This window comes from Amia ocellicauda, chromosome 4, assembly GCF_036373705.1.
Source record: "Amia ocellicauda isolate fAmiCal2 chromosome 4, fAmiCal2.hap1, whole genome shotgun sequence".
Taxonomy (NCBI): Eukaryota; Metazoa; Chordata; class Actinopteri; order Amiiformes; family Amiidae; genus Amia; species Amia ocellicauda.
In genome coordinates this window covers 2,001,518-2,019,509 of record NC_089853.1, presented here as the reverse complement: position 1 = coordinate 2,019,509, position 17,992 = coordinate 2,001,518, and the positions used below count along the sequence as shown (strand labels likewise).

The following is a 17,992-nucleotide window of genomic DNA, read 5'->3' as shown; positions in this document are numbered from 1 at the left end:
CTTAGCCCCAGCTGGAGTTGCCATACCAGTGGGCATGTCAGTAATCAACATCAAAAAGCCCTGGCATGGCTTATGCAAGAGGGAGGTGGGTGGACTGGAGAGCAGATAGTGTTGCGGCCTCTGACTAGATAATGCCAATTCTATCCCCTTAGTCTCCACACAGGAATGTATTTAAGTCTTTCAGACAGAATGTCAAGTAGGAAATCTCCTTCAATGTCCTATAAAATTAATCTTCAAATCTTTGTAATCAGTGCTAGAGGGAGCCGTTTGAAAGCAGAGACGGTGCTCTTTTCAAGAAGCTTTGCTGAGAAAGAAAGCAAGACAAAACAAAAAGCAAGGCAGTGATTACTGAGGGTCATACCAACACATAATCATAGCAGATTCCACCTTCTGTCACAAGATTAAACTGTGATTTTTTTTTAATGAGAATGTTAATTTAATTGAGCTTCATATTCAGCTTCATACAAACACAGAAGAAATGGGAAACTGGTAAATCAAAAATGCGTATAAAAATTAGAATTGTGATTAAAATTAAACTCCAGGCTCAGATTATTGGATTCATGTTGTGGGTAGTTGAGGAGATTGTGTATCTTTTTCTTTGCAGTCAAACAATATTGTTACACCCTGAAGAACATCAGAACCATCGGCAAAATCAGGGGGCACCAAATCTGATCGGACCGGATCTGAATACAGATTGACTGAAGGATGTTTGTTAGTCAGATTTTTAAATTCATTTTCCTGCATAGTTGCCAAGAACATTTTTCTGTAGTCAGTTCAACACACATTTTGTATAAGTATTCTTATACAGTATGTATGAAAGAGGAACAGAAATTAAACAATATCCAGAGGGTCAAAAAAGGTAAATCATTATTTTATTATTAGTTATTTCACACGTGCCAGTTATAAAGCTTTCTTCTAATATTAATTTAAAGTAAAAGGTTACAGATTTTACCAATCTAATACAGTACTACAGCTATGAAAAATGCACATCATTGCTAAAATTAACATTTGTGAAATCATATACAATATACAAAGGGATTAAAAAGAATAACAAGTACAAATACTCTGCTGCATTGTATAACTACTCCTTGGCCTAACAAAGCTAACCTCCTACAGATGATTTCTTGGCAATATTGTTTTTAATCTTCATCCACGGTGATAACGTTTTAGGTTCAGATGTTGCTGTTTTTGTGGAATCTGTCACCTGACCTACACCTAAAAAAAAAAAAAAGACCAGAATGTATTTATTGCATATATTAATTTGCTGAAAAAAAATCTATGTAGTGAAAGACAATTAAAGCAGATTATTCTACATGGCTTTACCAACAATTCTTGTATTGCAGAAAATGAAAACACAAACAAACCAAAAATCTCCTTGAGAAACCAACCGATGGGGAAAAAAAGCAATGACAGGTATTTTTGGTTTATTAATTCAAACTCTTCATATCATCGCTCACATACAAGGCTGACCCTAAAAACAGAAAACCTAAGCGCATCCAATTTTGCAAGTTAAGCATCTCAGATAAATGTATCCCACAGATACAATTACTGGCAGAACAAGGAAGGTGACACTGACTAAAAGCCAGAGATGAGATCATCTGAGATCTCTACACTTACGACTGAGAATCCACTCCCTGACGACCTGCACGGATGAGTAAACGCCTGGCCTCCGGGCCTGCCCGCAGCCGAAGCCCCAGCTCGTAACCCCATAGAGGAAGTAAGTGGACTGTTCTGACTGACAGACCAGCGGGCCTCCAGAATCACCCTGAAAAAGAAAGATAGTTCCTGATCCCATCCATCATTTGTCCTTGACAGTGACAGTGTTCAAGTCAGCTAGGTGCAATACCTGGAATCTCCAATAGATGTCTCTGTCAATACATTCAAGTCAGCGGATTGTTTGCACTCTGATCAGATGGCCGTGTTATTATGAAAACAAAACAACCATCTCTCTAAGCCTGTAATCAGATGTTTGTATAACAGTGTCCTGAGACATCCTTACCATACAGGTGTCCTGTCCCTCGGTCAGAGGAGAGCCGGCACAGAGCATGCTCTCCGTGATCCTGCCTGGGTACAGAGACCCACAATCCTCCGCTGTCAGAACTGGAACCTCCAGCTGCTGCAGAGTACTGTTCCAATACCCACCTGACAAAGAGAAAAGTCTGGTCTCATGTTCGTATAGGATTATATGCATCAGAAAGTACCTCAAAGATGTGAAAAGGGATTGATTGATATGGCTCACTATAACTTTTCTTTATTGTTTATTATTATTACAAAACCACTATAAATGTTTCCCTGTTGTTGTACTAAATATTTAACCAGTATCAGTTTTATTTGGCATAAACTTGAATATTAATATTGCTTTACTTTGTAATTGTGGAAATAAATTATGAATTAATTGCTATTCACTGTTGTGTCCAGATATGCATTATAAAAGCACAAATACACAATTTGCATATAGGAAGACATCTGGCCATTTAAAATAGAGTTTGAAAGGAAAAAACAAACATACAAGTTAGGAGTCTGATTCTAATCTGAATTGAGCCTGTTGTATATGTGTAAATAGATAGATTTTTTAGAATTAAGTACACTGGACATTTTAAAGCTTTGAACTTACTGTCATATTCCCCTCAAACCCCATTAAGCCCATATACTCTACCTACCTTGTTTACTCCCCCATCCAGACACAGTGCAAGAGCCAGAGTAGTTTACTTCCTGGCTTTTGCTTGGAAGACAGACTGGGTGGACGTAGTTATTATACACCAGTGGAGTGGCCAGCTGGAGCAGGGCAACATCATAATCTAATGAAATGTCATTATATCCCGGGTGAAGGATGACCTCTTTCACAGATCTTTTCTGATGGAGGAAAAAAAGAGTTTGAACAATTTATTTAGGATAAGGAGTCAATAAAGTCATCATCTGAATATGTGACATGATGTATTGTCCCATTACTTGTTCTTCTGGGTCTTTCGTGGTGATGTCATGGTCTCCAGCAACAACTACCAGCAAGTCAAGATATTTCTTCTCACTTGAGGAAAAAGAGAATAATACCCATGAATGTTCAGTAAGACAGAAATTATGACAGCATATTAAAAACAAATCTGACAAACCCCCCATTAAGGGTTTTAACATTCAAAACAGAGGGTCTAAATAGGCATATCTTCTCTTTAATCACTCACACACATAAGGCAAACACATAAATACAGGTCTGCATCCAGGGCTTCTGATTTCCTTTTATGAGAACGCAGTCTTCACACTAGAAAACCAGCATACATCTGAAGAGTTTTTCCTTCTTACTTAATGAAATAACATAATATCTGTTAAAATGTTAAACCTCTGCTCCTAAAACATTTTGATTTCTCAGTTATAATGGTTATGTTCTCAATGCACCCTTTCTGGCTTCTACTTCTTCTTAAAATAACTAAATATCAGTGTACAATGTAGTATGGATTTGCAATAGACTTACAAGCCATACACACAGTGAGCCGCCGTCAGGATCCACTCAGGGTGGATGACAGTGCCTCCACAGATGTGCTCATTGACCACACCTACACTGACTTGCCAGGGCCAGGAGTGGGGGATGGCTTCCTCTCCCCCTACGATGCGACTGAGCACGAACCTGGCAGCGACAGGAGGCATTCCACAGGCATCTGAGGAGGACCTGCGCGTTAGTGCTGGAGCAAGTCTGAGCACGCTCCCTCTCTCAGTCTGGAGGCATCTGAACCTCTGCTTTGCCCTGAATATCAATCTCCTCAGAAATGGAAACGTTCACGTGTAGCTTTTATAAAACATCAATGCCAAAGTAGTGCTACAGAAGAAAGGTTACACAAAACGTATTAGAAAAATATGTATTATTCTACAGGGTTCACAAAGACGTGCAACTGACATCACCCCAACTTCGCAGATCCTCCTGTGCACAAACACTCCCAACCTAACTGAACAAACCTAAGGGGTTCTCTGGGGCTGACATGTCGAAATCCTTCGAGGAGTGTTCTTTAGATTCATCAGGGCCTCCAGCATGCAAATCTGTGGATTGAAGTGTGTAATCTGGTCAGTCTCACCTGAAATAGCTTTTCCATCAATGTAAAAAGGTATATCATTTGTCGATATCATAATATTGTACTAAATACATTAATTCATTAAAAGTTGTGTAATGCTATTTATTTATACTGTATGTTTAGACTGTTTATCCATATGTCTGTTTTAATTTACAATAATATAAACTTTCCTATACAAGACAAAATGCAAATTAATCAATCAAAGGAAACTAGACATTACTAAAATTAATCCAGGCTTTTATATACACTCACCTAAAGGATTATTAGGAACACCATACTAATACTGTGTTTGACCCCCTTTCGCCTTCAGAACTGCCTTAATTCTACGTGGCATTGATTCAACAAGGTGCTGAAAGCATTCTTTAGAAATGTTGGCCCATATTGATAGGTTTGGAATCTTGCAGTTGGTGGAGATTTGTGGGATGCACATCCAGGGCACGAAGCTCCCGTTCCACCACATCCCAAAGATGCTCTATTGGGTTGAGATCTGGTGACTGTGGGGGCCAGTTTAGTACAGTGAACTCATTGTCATGTTCAAGAAACCAATTTGAAATGATTCGACCTTTGTGACATGGTGCATTATCCTGCTGGAAGTAGCCATCAGAGGATGGGTACATGGTGGTCATAAAGGGATGGACATGGTCAGAAACAATGCTCAGGTAGGCCGTGGCATTTAAACGATGCCCAATTGGCACTAAGGGGCCTAAAGTGTGCCAAGAAAACATCCCCCACACCATTACACCACCACCACCAGCCTGCACAGTGGTAACAAGGCATGATGGATCCATGTTCTCATTCTGTTTATGCCAAATTCTGACTACCATCTGAATGTCTCAACAGAAATCGAGACTCATCAGACCAGGCAACATTTTTCCAGTCTTCAACTGTCCAATTTTGGTGAACTTGTGCAAATTGTAGCCTCTTTTTCCTATTTGTAGTGGACATGAGTGGTACCCGGTGGGGTCTTCTGCTGTTGTAGCCCATCCGCCTCAAGGTTGTACGTGTTGTGGCTTCACAAATGCTTTGCTGCATACCTCGGTTGTAACGAGTGGTTATTTCAGTCAAAGTTGCTCTTCTATCAGCTTGAATCAGTCGGCCCATTCTCCTCTGACCTCTAGCATCAACAAGGCATTTTCGCCCCCACAGGACTGCCGCATACTGGATGTTTTTCCCTTTTCACACCATTCTTTGTAAACCCTAGAAATGGTTGTGCGTGAGAATCCCAGTAACTGAGCAGATTGTGAAATACTCAGACCGGCCCGTCTGGCACCAACAACCATGCCACGCTCAAAATTGCTTAAATCACCTTTCTTTCCCATTCAGACATTCAGTTTGGAGTTCAGGAGAGTGTCTTGACCAGGACCACACCCCTAAATGCATTGAAGCAACTGCCATGTGATTGGTTGGTTAGATAATTGCATTAATGAGAAATTGAACAGGTGTTCCTAATAATCCTTTAGGTGAGTGTATATTATCACATGTTCTGAACATAAAGTACATTTTCATGTTTTGTTCTGAAAAACACTGAGGTTTACATTTATACCAAATTTTTAAATTGTTTCAACAATTAAACTCACCCTCTTTACGAATGAAGGATATGATAGCACTAAATCCTTTATATGAAATGCTGCCATCAGAGATGAACTGCAAAACCATCACATTGTCATAACTGAGCACAGGGACTGGAATGCTTGTTCCACACAGTGTTGCTGAAACGGGAAGTGAGGAAAGTTATTGGGAAACATCTTCATTTTTCTCAGTTTCATTCAGTGCAATACTCCAGTTTACACCCTGAATACATGCTGAAACATTAAGACAAACAAAAAGCAGCAAGTTCATGACAATAGAAAATATGTATTGGATTTTTTTGTTTTGGCACATTATCTTAAAAAAGCTTTGGGAGACACATTTTCTTTGATTAGATTCCAATTATCCTCATGCTGAAAATAAAATGCTGTGCTGTTGGCACCCTATCTTTAAGTACCTATTTCTTCTCTTTCCTCCACATCTCCAAACACGGTGAGTGAATCATACCCACAATCGCTTGACTCTTCCAGCTCAAAATCTTCAAACTCCATCTGAAAAACGGGATTAGAAGTAGAAACTCAAATCCAAAACACACAATTTGTGGTGACAAAGAATATCCAGGCAACTATTGGACAATTTCATACATCAAGACTAACTCTCAAGATTAACTTATGGCAAGCCAAATAATCATTTAGAGATATCTCTAAATGCTTTTAAAGATATCTTCAAATATTTAAAGATATCTATAAATGATTTAGAGATATCTGCAAATGGTTTATAGGTATCTAAATAAGGTGCTTTTTAAAGATATCTCTAAATGATTTGAAGATATCTCTAAATCATTTAAAGATATCTGCAAATCTTATAGAGATATCTTCAAATGACTTCATGTATTTTGTCTGAGATTATCACTTCTTGTTTCCTTATTCAGTTACATAGAAATGAATGAACAAGTTAACAGGAAGTGATAATCTTGGGCTACATACAGGAAGTCATTTGAAGATATCTCTAAATGATTTGCAGATATCTCTAAATGTACTTTTAAATGAGATATCTTTAAATGATTTAGAGATATCTTTAAATATTTGAAGATATCTTTAAATGATCATTTGGCTTGCCATACTAACGAACAATCTAGCAATCCAAAGAACATTTCTGTTTTATATTGACTATGAATGATTCTTAAATGAACAGTTTAGTTTTAGTTTAATTTTGTTAATTTGACAATAAATACATAATAAGCACTGTAAATCTTGATAATTTGTTCAAGCCCACTTGCTCCAATTGTTGTGTAACTGCGGCTGTTGCCCAAGTTAGTAAGGATGGCTTCAATCCATCAATCATTAGTACATCTTACTGATCAGTGAGATTGGTAAACAGAAGGATATAATTTAGCATAATATTCTTATATTCAGTATGTAGTTCTCTCAAGATATTCACTGTATTTGGGGAAATCTATTTTTGAGCACGGCCAGGCCTTCAGTATAAAAGTAAGCTGACTAAATAAATCTGATGTTACCTTAATAACATGGTTTTGTGGCGCATAGATTATCCAGCGGCAGGCAGCATTGTTGCTGTAGAGGTCTGGATGGCGCAGGCTCTGAACAACTCCCTCGGCTTGGAGCACTGCCACCGCCCCACAGCCGGAGGCTACAATTATACAAAGGACAGTTATTACAGAGAGACCTGAGATTCTATATCAACGGGCCATAAACCAGGGTGTTTAAAAAATCAAAGGCAATTTTCCAGCAACAGGTGTCTTCGATATAAGTATATTATAATGGAAAGGCAGAAAGCCATAGAGCATTTCTTAGACTGGTGGATACATGTTATTATTATGTAGGTAGAATTACAGCTGTTAAAATACAGAATTTGTGCAATTAAATAAAATTGTAATACGAGTCTTGGAATACTGAACTAGCATCCAGACCCAGGATAAAACTAAGTTAATTTTTTCTGGTTGCTCTTGTTTTAAGCCTCTACATCTGCTATTCGTGTTGATAAGCAGCTGTATTGACTCTTTTGGGATGGGTAACCATAGTGCCATTGTGAAATCATACTCCAGGGTCCCGCTTGCCTTTGCCTGACTGTAAACATGAGGACTCCACTTCGTGTCAGCTTAGCTGCCTTTCTTGGAGTCGATCACTGTATCTGACAGGACTTCAGTGGTTAATTCAGATTAACAAATCCTCAGCAAAAGGCATATGGACTGTGTGGGGAAAAGGAAGTTCTCCTTATAATTTTAGAAATCGATAAACATAGCCTAACCCGTATCATGAAAAGTGTCATGACTACCTACTTTTATATTTAATGCAAATGCCAATTTAGTCGACATTGTCAATGTAAATAATATTAAGTTTAGGAAACAAATATACTAAAAAACGGGGAAATGGAATTATACTTTCTTAAGAAAAATATAACAGAAACAAAAAATATGCTCTATTATTCTCTTCTTGTCTTCCAAAGGTATTGAAAAAGGGGTATTTGTGAGGTAGGGGGAGGGCACAGGCCAATACATTTAGGCCAATAAATAATCATACGATGGTTTCTGTATGATGTACGATTTGTGTAAGTATGTGGTCTATGATGCGAAATCTGCATATTTTACTTTGTTGTTATGCTTATAGTAAAGGTATTAGAACTGGAAATCATACACAAAATAAAAAAATGTAATAGCGTTGAATCGTGAAATCTCACCTAGAAGCGAATCTGGGTCAATGGCCTTGTATGTCACTGAAAATCCAGCCCCCGAGCCGTTGAAATCAGATGTGAACTTGATGGTGGCGCTGCTTGAGCTGATTAGGATTGGAGATGGTAGTACACTGCCACAGAATTGACCTGCAACAGTAAGACAGGTTTGCAGTGCTATCACGTCAGAAAAGAGAGAGAAGAGCATTGCTGTGAAGGCTCCTGTTTCACCACACTCACCCACTAGATTCTCTGTTCCTGCAAATACAGAGAGCTGGTCACTGCTGCAATAAGTATCATTTTCCAAATCAAACTCCAAAAACTCCAGCAGAATGTTTTTCCCAGCTGGGACTCTTATAGACCAGAAACACAGTCTGGAATAGAGCAGTGGTGAGTAAATCTAACGACTGCAGCAACAATAACAGAATATTTGAAGATATATTTCTCAGAAACAAATGCATCATCATGTGCATTACTTACTCATTGTTCTCGTAGTTATTGTAGGGCTTTTCTGGATTTCGTATCAGGCCTTCTGTACCTGTTATTGTACCATCTGCCGTGCTGCATAGCTCTTAAGAATGGTAGAGAAAGTAGAGACATTTTTAACAAGTCAGACTCCAATTACTAAATTATTATTTCCCCCCCCAAAAAATAAATAATCATCTTTAGGTTATAAAGAAAATTCAGGAATGGGTTCGTTTTATTTTGATGATCTTTTGTCAAAATATTGACACAGTGAAAAGGCATTACATGAATCCAGGTTGACAAGCATTCAACTTAAAATGTAAATTTTAATTTGACCCAATTCTCGTATTTCCTTCTTGGATGTTGCTGGCAGATGATGTAATACTTATGCTGTGTACTTCCATTTTAAATGTGAACTTACTTGATGCAGATTTTTTGTTTGGTTGTGTGTCTGAAAAACAAACAACAAATTAAACCTCTGCAATACAGTACAAGCTCAGTACTCAGTATTGCTTAATTCACTGTGAAATCATGTTTTTTTTTATTACCTGTATACATGTTTCCCAGTATCCACGGAAGGAACTGTTTTACATCGGTGAAGACCCCGGGAGACCCCCTATTAGACATCTGTTTACTAGCATTATCAATCCAGCTACGGCCACAGCCTTTACCCCATGACGTCACGCCAACAAGGGTCCACTGTCCATTCTTTCTGGGGCAGACCATGGGACCTCCAGAATCGCCCTGTAGCAGAGACAATAGAGACTCATCTCCACCCACCCAAAAATACATAGCACTCTGCTCACAGCCCAACCAGATAATATTCTCCTTACCTGACACGCATCTTTCTCTCCTGTCTCTGGGCCGGCGCATAAGACAGAGAAAAGTTTCTTGTTGGGCCTTACAGTTGATATGACATTACTGCACGTTCTTGGATCAATGAGGTTTAGCTGCACCTCTTGGACAATGTCAGGTAGTGGTCCACCTGAATGGAAAATAATATTAAAATAGGATTTGAAATTTCTATCACATTTGTATGTAGTCCTTATTTGTGAAATATATATTTCTATAGGATACTTTAAATTATCCCTTAAAGCCTGAATGTTGATAATACCTCTAATACAAGAGAGGTAAAACCTTTTACACTTAAAAGGACCTAAGGACAAAAGTCTCTCTGATGTCAGAAGTTAAGTTGCAGTCAAAAAGAGAGCAATAACTGCACTGTGGTAAACCCTATAATAAATGAAAGAGTTCCGTTTTATAGTATCAACGAGCATTAAAACAACAATTTTGCCAACTGGTTTGAACATCTTTCACTAGCTGGAACCCGCAATTCAATTAGAAAAATGCTTCATATCTTCATTAAGAATTTATTCTAGAACTCGTCTGCTCCCCTTACTCAGTTCTGTCAAACATTATAGGGGGACCAGGTTCAGACATATCAACATGTATGACTACTACACTCTAAAACAGGGATGGGCAGCTCCAGTACTTGATGTTTTTTGACGTAGCTTTCAATTAGCAACTGATTGATACATGGATCTGACACATGATTTGACTTATTATCTAAACAATTAGTGAAATTAAGCCATTATGATCTGGGGTGGAAAGAAAACCATTGGGTTCCAGATTCTGTGCAGTAAAAGTCCTTACGTTCTTTCAAACGACCCCATCCACTCACAACGCAACTGGTTCCAGGTTTGAACTCCTCACTAGGAAGAGGCAGACATATCGGTTGGGTGTAATTACCTTCAGAAAAGGGAAATCAAAATAGCTAATGAGCAAGCTCCTTGGTGTGCGTCTTGAACTTCTTTCTGATGTTTGCAGGTTTGCTTGTTTCTGTGTTTTTTTACCATTAGCTAAATATTACTGAAAATGTAAAAGTTCCCTAACATTGGGAAAGGAGGACTTAAAGGTTACAATTCGATGATAAAGGATTAACATTGATTGATAAAATAAAATAAAAAGTCCTATACAAATAAAATAAATAATCCTAGAGTAGCAGTCAATTATATTGTTTTGTAATAGATGTGCAATACTCTGGTTGACTACAGTGGTGTGATAATTCCAAATCCTGCTATTAATGTCCCACATCTGTTGGTTTGAGACACTTAACATTAAGTTTATTTGAGAAAATGGGGCTTACCAAATGTAATCCGTCCGTCTACTTCCACGACTGCGATATCATTGATCACAGCATTGGATGTCATGAAATCTTTGTGGATTTTTACATTTTTCACTTTTAGTCTCTGTTCTCCGGCATCTAAAGTTCTCTGGTCATATTCACCGACAACAATTAATACATATGTTAAAGACTGTCTGGAAGAAATTGAGATTATAAGATAAAAATGTCAGTAATAAAATGAATGGATGACTGCAAAGGAAACAATATTATGTGAGTCAATGTGAGTTAATGGTCAACATTACTTCCACTTCCAGAAGATGTTTACCTACTTTGCTAATGAAGAAAAGCAATGGGCAGCACACAGCAACCATTTGTCATTGAGGATTGATGCTCCACAAAAGTGTTCCCCCTTAAACTTCAGAGAAACCTAAGAAACATCAGAAAATGTAGGTTAACATGCCTTCAAACACATTTAAACAGACATAGTGCAATATGAAGGCTGAAATACACATACATACACAAATACACGCTATTTTGTTTGCTAAAACATCTATACAGCTAGTTCAAGATTGAGCAATGGATGGATGGTTGGATAGATGGATAGATAAACAGCCTGGTTTTGAAGAGGATGTGATAGTTAGACCTAAGTGTCTAGCAAGCCAAGAGGTCTTACTAACACATCCTCCGAGATTAAAGGGGTTTACAGAATTTTGCCACACAAAAAATATTAAATTTGCCTGTAATTTCTTTACAGATTATAGAAACATGTTTAAAGTATTTTTCAAATGTATTATTTATTATTAATTGGTTGTTCCTATATTGTTAAGTAACTGAGAGACAGCGCAGGTATGAGTGCCTTTGAAAGTGTAAAAACAGATTAGTAGGTTTAAGTAAGCCTGCCGGTAACAGTAACTTTTTCCCTTTTATTTTTAATAAAGTTTGAGATAAATAATGGAGAGATGGATAGATACAGGCTGCTGTTACCATACCAGCCATGGGTGTGAACCATACACAGCCTTATTCCCACCCACGATTCTCAACGACTGATCCAAAGGGCTTTGCACAAGTACTTTCCCACATTTAGACCCTGGAGATATAAGAAACAAAGCACAAGCAGGACTGGTACAAATGACAAGTATGGCAAGCCGTTGTGACATTTAATGCATAATTGCTGATATCAAACATACAATTGCTGATACCAGCAATTCATGGTACACCATTGTGACATTTAATCCTTAAGCGGATGTTAATTAGTATGCATTTTTTATATGAAGAATTCAATTTCCGATATCCAAAATACAATTGCTGATATCAAAAATACAATTGTTGATACCAAAAATAACAGATCATTCTTGATATCAGCAATTGCATTATTGAAATCAGAAATTGAATTTTTGATATCAGCAATTATTGATTAAATGTCACAGCTTGCCATAGACAACAGAAACATTCAATGTGTTTTTAACTACAGTCTGCCAAAAAATAATAATTAAAAAACTAACAAACACACAAGTAAAGAACAAAAATTACAAATAGTGTATTATTCTTATTTCCATTAAGAAAATCTGGATATTTTATAAAGGGTAGAAAATAACAATGATATATTCTGTATAAAATAATCCTGTTTTTATCTATCTGAACATCTTACCTTTTTCGTTCAGCAGGGAGGCTGTGCAAGTCTGAGAGCAGAAGCACAATGACAGGAGCGCAAAAAAGACCTTCACTGCACCCCAATGCATCCTGTGTCTGTGCTGGGTGCAAGCAGAAAATAGCAGAGCATTTATAGAGGAAGACAGGACACTTCTCGCAGCAGGAGAGCCAAAATCATTTAATTAGGAGGGGGAAGTTATTTGTTAACCAGGACACGGGGCATTAAGCAGGGCACAGTGAGGTGTTGTAACGTTAATCAAGCACAACGCCACCCAAGGCCCATTCTCTGTGACATTTAGATCCTGAGCTATTGTTCCTCTCCTCAGTAAACGACCAAGCCCCATTTTTACAGGAACCGGCCTGGACGTCCAGAAAGCAGTGCACGTCACACACCACTAACGAAATTTGTAGTGCAGCATTACAGGGGGTTAATATATGTGTCCGAGGTCGAATTTAAAGTCACAATTTCAACATACGGTGTTAATAACATTGTTTTACCTATGTTGGAAGTATGCATTTAAATAAATAAATACATAAATGAAACTGGAGTTCTCTGTTTCTTGAAAGTGTACACATTTCTATAGGTTTTAGTTTTGAACTCCAGCATAAGTGGGACTGTATTAGACCCCTTTTCACTCAAAAGTAAAAATCTCTCTTCGAAAATGAAATATCATTGAAAACTGTCTTTGAACAACAAGCTCCTTGATTTGATTAAAAAAGAGAATCATGAACAGAAATCTATAATCCCAAAACTACTGACCCGCTTGTGAGATCTTTGCGCTCCTGAGCAAGAAAAACCACATAAAAGCTTAAAAAAGAACTGTAGGCCTTATAAGATCACACTGACATAAGATTACAATCTCACATTCTTTTTAAACCCATGTTCCCCACGACAGGAAACTATGTTGTGCTGTTCACTGTTGTTTATCATTAGTAATCTTACTAAATAAACTATCTAGGGATCACATGTTTTACGGCTAGCCTCGACCAGTGATTCAGTTTCTACTGTAAAACAGCCATCAGGTCTTAGAAATGCTTTTCACAAAGGCCTTCCTTTGATGTCTTGCCCCCTGACATTTGAGTAAAACTTTTAGGAGGATCTGCACAGGAAACAGCCTATATTTATTTATTTCCCTTTCTATGTTTCAAAAGTAAAAGTAACTAGTACAATCTTGGGCTGTCGAAATAAAATCCTTTAAAATCACTCCTCAGTAAAACAGGCACACAAAAAAGCCACTCACTGTCCATTCTTCAGTGGCTATGCAGTATTCTTGATAATAGCAGGAACAACCCAAACACCACCCTGCTAAAACCTCCTCATCTCTATTTTTCTAAAATTATTTAGTGACTTCCAATCTTGCTATAAAAGTCAAGGTACTCATCCTTTATTTATAGCATGAATAGTTTCCAAAGCAGCAGCTCAGTGGTCAAATTCTATCTAGTGTTGAACACATCACACCTGAGAGAAGTGCATGTCGTTTTTCTTTTTCCATTTGTTTATCTTGGAATAGGAACAAGATGTGTCAAATGTTCTAAATGAGTATTTCACAGAGGTTTTTACAAAAGAAAAGACAGATAACATGCCATAGGTTAACAATCAGTCCAGTCAAACCCTAAGAGAGATCAGGATAAATGAGGAGGAGGTACTAAAGGGACTAGCAGAATTAAAAACAAACAGATGGTATATTTCCACCAGTACTTAAAGAAATGAGGGAAATTATTTATAGGCCGCTAACTCAATTATTCCAAATTACACTTAGAACAGGGGATGTGCCAACTGACTGGAAGACAGCAAATGTCATACCAATCCACAAGAAAGGGGACAAAACTGAGCCAGGAAATTACAGACCAATCAGTCTCACCTGCATCACCTATAAATTGTTGGAAAAAATGATTAGACAGAAAATAGAGGAGCATCTTAATGAAAACCATATTCTTGGAGATAGTCAACATGGGTTTAGACGAGGCAGATCATGTCTTACTAATTTATTGGAATTTGTTGAACGTGCAACTGCAGCTGTAGATCATGTGAAAGCAGATGATATGATATACTTAGATTTTCTAAAAGCTTTTGATAAGGTTCCACACCAAAGACTGATCCTCAAATTGGAAGCTGTAGGCATTCAGGGTAATGTAAGTAGATGGATTATGAACTGGTTGATGTCTAGGAAACAGAGGGTGTTGATTAGAGGAGTCGCTTCTAACTGGAGTGAGGTTGTTAGTGGAGTTCCACAGGGATCAGTACTAGGGCCTGTGCTTTTTTGAATATATATTAATGATCTGGACTATGGGATAGTTAGCAAACTTGTCAAATTTGCAAATGATACTAAAATAGGTGGCTCAGCAGATACAATCTCAGCAGCACAAGCTATTCAAAGGGACTTAGATAATATTCAGTTATGGCCGACACCTGGCAGATGAAATTCAATGTGGACAAGTGCAAGGTATTACATGCAGGTAACAAAAATGTCCACTATAATTACACTATGGGAGGAATAGAACTAGATGAAGTAACGCATGAGAAAGACCTAGGAGTCTATGTGGACTCCTCACTTTCTCCATCCAAACAATGTGGGGAAGCAATAAAGAAGGCAAACACAATGCTAGGGTATATTGTCAAAAGTGTAGAATTGAGAACAAGGGCAGTAATGTTCAGACTGTACAATGCACTAGTTAGAGCTCATCTGGATACTGTGGACAGTTCTGGGCTCCACACTTCAAGAAAGATATCGCTGCTCTAGAGGCAGTTCAGAGGAGAGCAACCAGACTTATTCCAAGTCTGAAGGGAAAGTCCTACTGAGAGACTGAGGACCTGAACCTTTTCACCCTGGAACAGAGGAGACTACGTGGGGACTTGATCCAAGTCTTCAAAATCATGAAAGGCATCGACCACATCAAACCAGAGGAGCTTTTCCAGATCAGCAGGGACACACGCACCCGGGGACACAAATGGAAATTGGGCTTCAAGGCATTCAAGACAGAAAACAGGAGACACTTCTTCACACAGAGAGGCGTCACAATCTGAACAAACTCCCCAGCGATGTGGCTGAAGAGACAATTTGGGAACATTCAAAAACAGACTGGATAGGATCCTTGATCACTTAGTTATTAATGGACACCAAACGAGCACGATGGGGCGAATGGCCTCCTCTCGATTGGACACTTTCTTATGTTCTTATGTTTAATCTTCAATGTTTGCTTCAATTAAAGTTAATAAAGTCCATAAAAATGCTTTAAAACACAACCCCTTTTAATGACATATATCTTAAATGCAAATAAAACCCAATATTTTAGACAATACTGAAACATGAAATCAGAAATTCATAAAGTTTAAAAGTGTATCACTAATAAACAGTGAGACCTGCCATTGCTTGATCACATGAGAAAATGTCTCTGAAAAAAGCACAACTTGGCAGACTTGCTACATATTGGCACATAAGCCAGATGTATTATGAAAATCTTAGTTGGTTAACATATCAATGCTCGATCTCTTTTTCAGTCAGCTGCCCACTAGATGGCAGTGAGAAATGATGGCAGTCAACTCAGAAGACTTTCATATTACAAGAACAAGTAGACAAAGGTGACATTCACTGATCTAACAAAAGCAGCAGCGCACCACATGGAAAATGTAATTGGTACAATGAAGATTCAACAAAAGATTTAGATCATCCACGTTAGTGGTGTAGAGACTGAGAACAGAAAAGTAAAAAAAAAAAAAAAAAAGAAAATAGGGTGGGGTTTATTTCAAAGACTTGTGCAACCAAAAACCAGTTTGTACAGAAAAAATATCTAATACAGTATAAATACAGTATAAATAAATGCAATCCAATATTCCTTCCTGGACTTCAAGGCACATACTTGAATGCATGTTATTTATCTGCATGTATTAAGTAACAAGACAACAATTAAGAAACAAAAAGTGTCTATACAAACCAAAGAATAATTCAACCACATAACTGAATTGTTACTGTTTCAGACCGCTCATCTCATTTCAGACCCTGTGACATGTCCCAAGCCAATTCAAACCTTATTACTAAACTTAGAAACCAGAGCAAGTTAGTCTTATATGCCACTTATAAATGAGCATTCCAAGCAAAAGGTTTACAGTGTAAGCAAGTTCATCTAAGTTCATCTAGTTTCCACAACATTTGTGGCTGTAAAATAAAACCTCTGTGTAACTCGAGCCACACAATCTCCCCTCTAAGGTTACCTAGCAACATCAGCACACCGAGGTGCCGTGGCGAAGCGAAGTGCGCATGAGCCGACGGGGTGTTGCAACGAGCAGGTTTCAGGCACTTGGCATCACCCTGAAAAGTTAATGCAGCAGTCTTCAGCATAAAGAAGAACAAGGAGTCCTGGAAGTGATGGTATGGCCCCCACAGAGCCCTGATCTCAACATCATCGAGTCTGTCTGGGATTACATGAAGAGAGAGAAGCAACTGAGGCGGCCTAAATCCACAGAACTGGTTAGTTCTCCAAGATGTTTGGGCCAACCTACCTGCCGAGATCCTTCAAAAACTGTGTGCAAGTGAACCTAGAAGAATTGATGCTGTTCTGAAGGCAAAGGGTGGTCACACCAAATATGGATTTGATGTGGATTTTTCTTCTGTTCACTCACTTTGCATTTTTTTGTTAATTGATGAATATTATCTATTCTCTTGGCAAACTCACTGTCAACCACAGCAGCAGAGAGGTATGCAGCACTAGGCAACGCCAAGCAGTGATGTGATGACGTATATGAGCCACAACAGGTACCAGAACTTCAAAGCACTCATTTAGGGACTGTTTAGTCCAACGTGGACTCGGTCCCACTTGACCATTGACAAGAGCTCCTGCTACAGCGACATGGAAGTGCATACGCCTTCCACACATCTCTTCCAAGCCCTGCTCTCTGAACAGGGATTAGTTCACAGCTTGACGAGAAAACATCTCCAGATTCACCACTGCACTCTTTGCAGCCCCTGTATTAATTTTTCAAAACACTTGTATTTTAATGAACACCACCAGTCATCCATCCCCACATCCTCAGTGATGAATGAGTCGGCAGGCTAGGGAGTCTTCACCTGAACTCTGAAATCTGAATTAATACATCTGGGGTACCTTTGGAAGACGTGTGGCACCCTTTGCCGACACTGTTTTGCAACCCATCTCTGAGAGGAGAGTGTTCGAGAAACCCAAACCACGTATGTATATTCATACAGCATTTCAAGAATGAACGTACTCCGAATCAAAGCTCAAAAGATTCGTTTAATCCACAGATGTGTTCCACTTTGACAGGGATGACCTCGGCAGCTCATTCAATGGAACAAATGCCATCTCTTAACATGCAGTGTGAATTATTGGCAAGTGAATACAAATTCCCCCGAACACGTTTATTTTTAGCATTGAGAAGTGTCGTATGGGAATACATTCGGTTTTGTGTGCCTTTTTAAAGAGAGTACTCAGAAGTAAAAACTTTAAATCAAACGCTATCCAAATATAC

The 17,992-nt window shown here is 38.3% G+C and overlaps 2 protein-coding genes across 2 annotated transcripts; both read right to left on the bottom strand.

Annotated features, from left to right (window-relative positions):
• Positions 1 to 864: 864 nt before the first annotated feature.
• LOC136747551 (trypsin-2) lies at positions 865 to 7,223 on the bottom strand. Its single transcript, XM_066700455.1, has 10 exons — positions 7,102 to 7,223; positions 6,040 to 6,133; positions 5,633 to 5,764; positions 3,943 to 4,023; positions 3,464 to 3,647; positions 2,950 to 3,025; positions 2,661 to 2,853; positions 2,000 to 2,142; positions 1,618 to 1,765; positions 865 to 1,215 (listed from the first exon to the last, which is right to left on the bottom strand). Exons 2-10 carry the CDS (start codon positions 6,131 to 6,133, stop codon positions 1,103 to 1,105), a joined length of 1,164 nt encoding a protein of 387 aa, XP_066556552.1. The 5' UTR covers positions 7,102 to 7,223; the 3' UTR covers positions 865 to 1,102.
• A 1,838-nt stretch (positions 7,224 to 9,061) lies between these two features.
• Positions 9,062 to 17,382, bottom strand: LOC136748935 (chymotrypsinogen A). Its single transcript, XM_066702944.1, has 11 exons — positions 17,182 to 17,382; positions 16,721 to 16,817; positions 13,271 to 13,293; positions 12,509 to 12,539; positions 11,850 to 11,947; positions 11,190 to 11,287; positions 10,882 to 11,054; positions 10,389 to 10,484; positions 9,569 to 9,720; positions 9,284 to 9,479; positions 9,062 to 9,186 (listed from the first exon to the last, which is right to left on the bottom strand). Exons 1-11 carry the CDS (start codon positions 17,380 to 17,382, stop codon positions 9,062 to 9,064), a joined length of 1,290 nt encoding a protein of 429 aa, XP_066559041.1.
• Between the last annotated feature and the right edge of the window lie 610 nt (positions 17,383 to 17,992).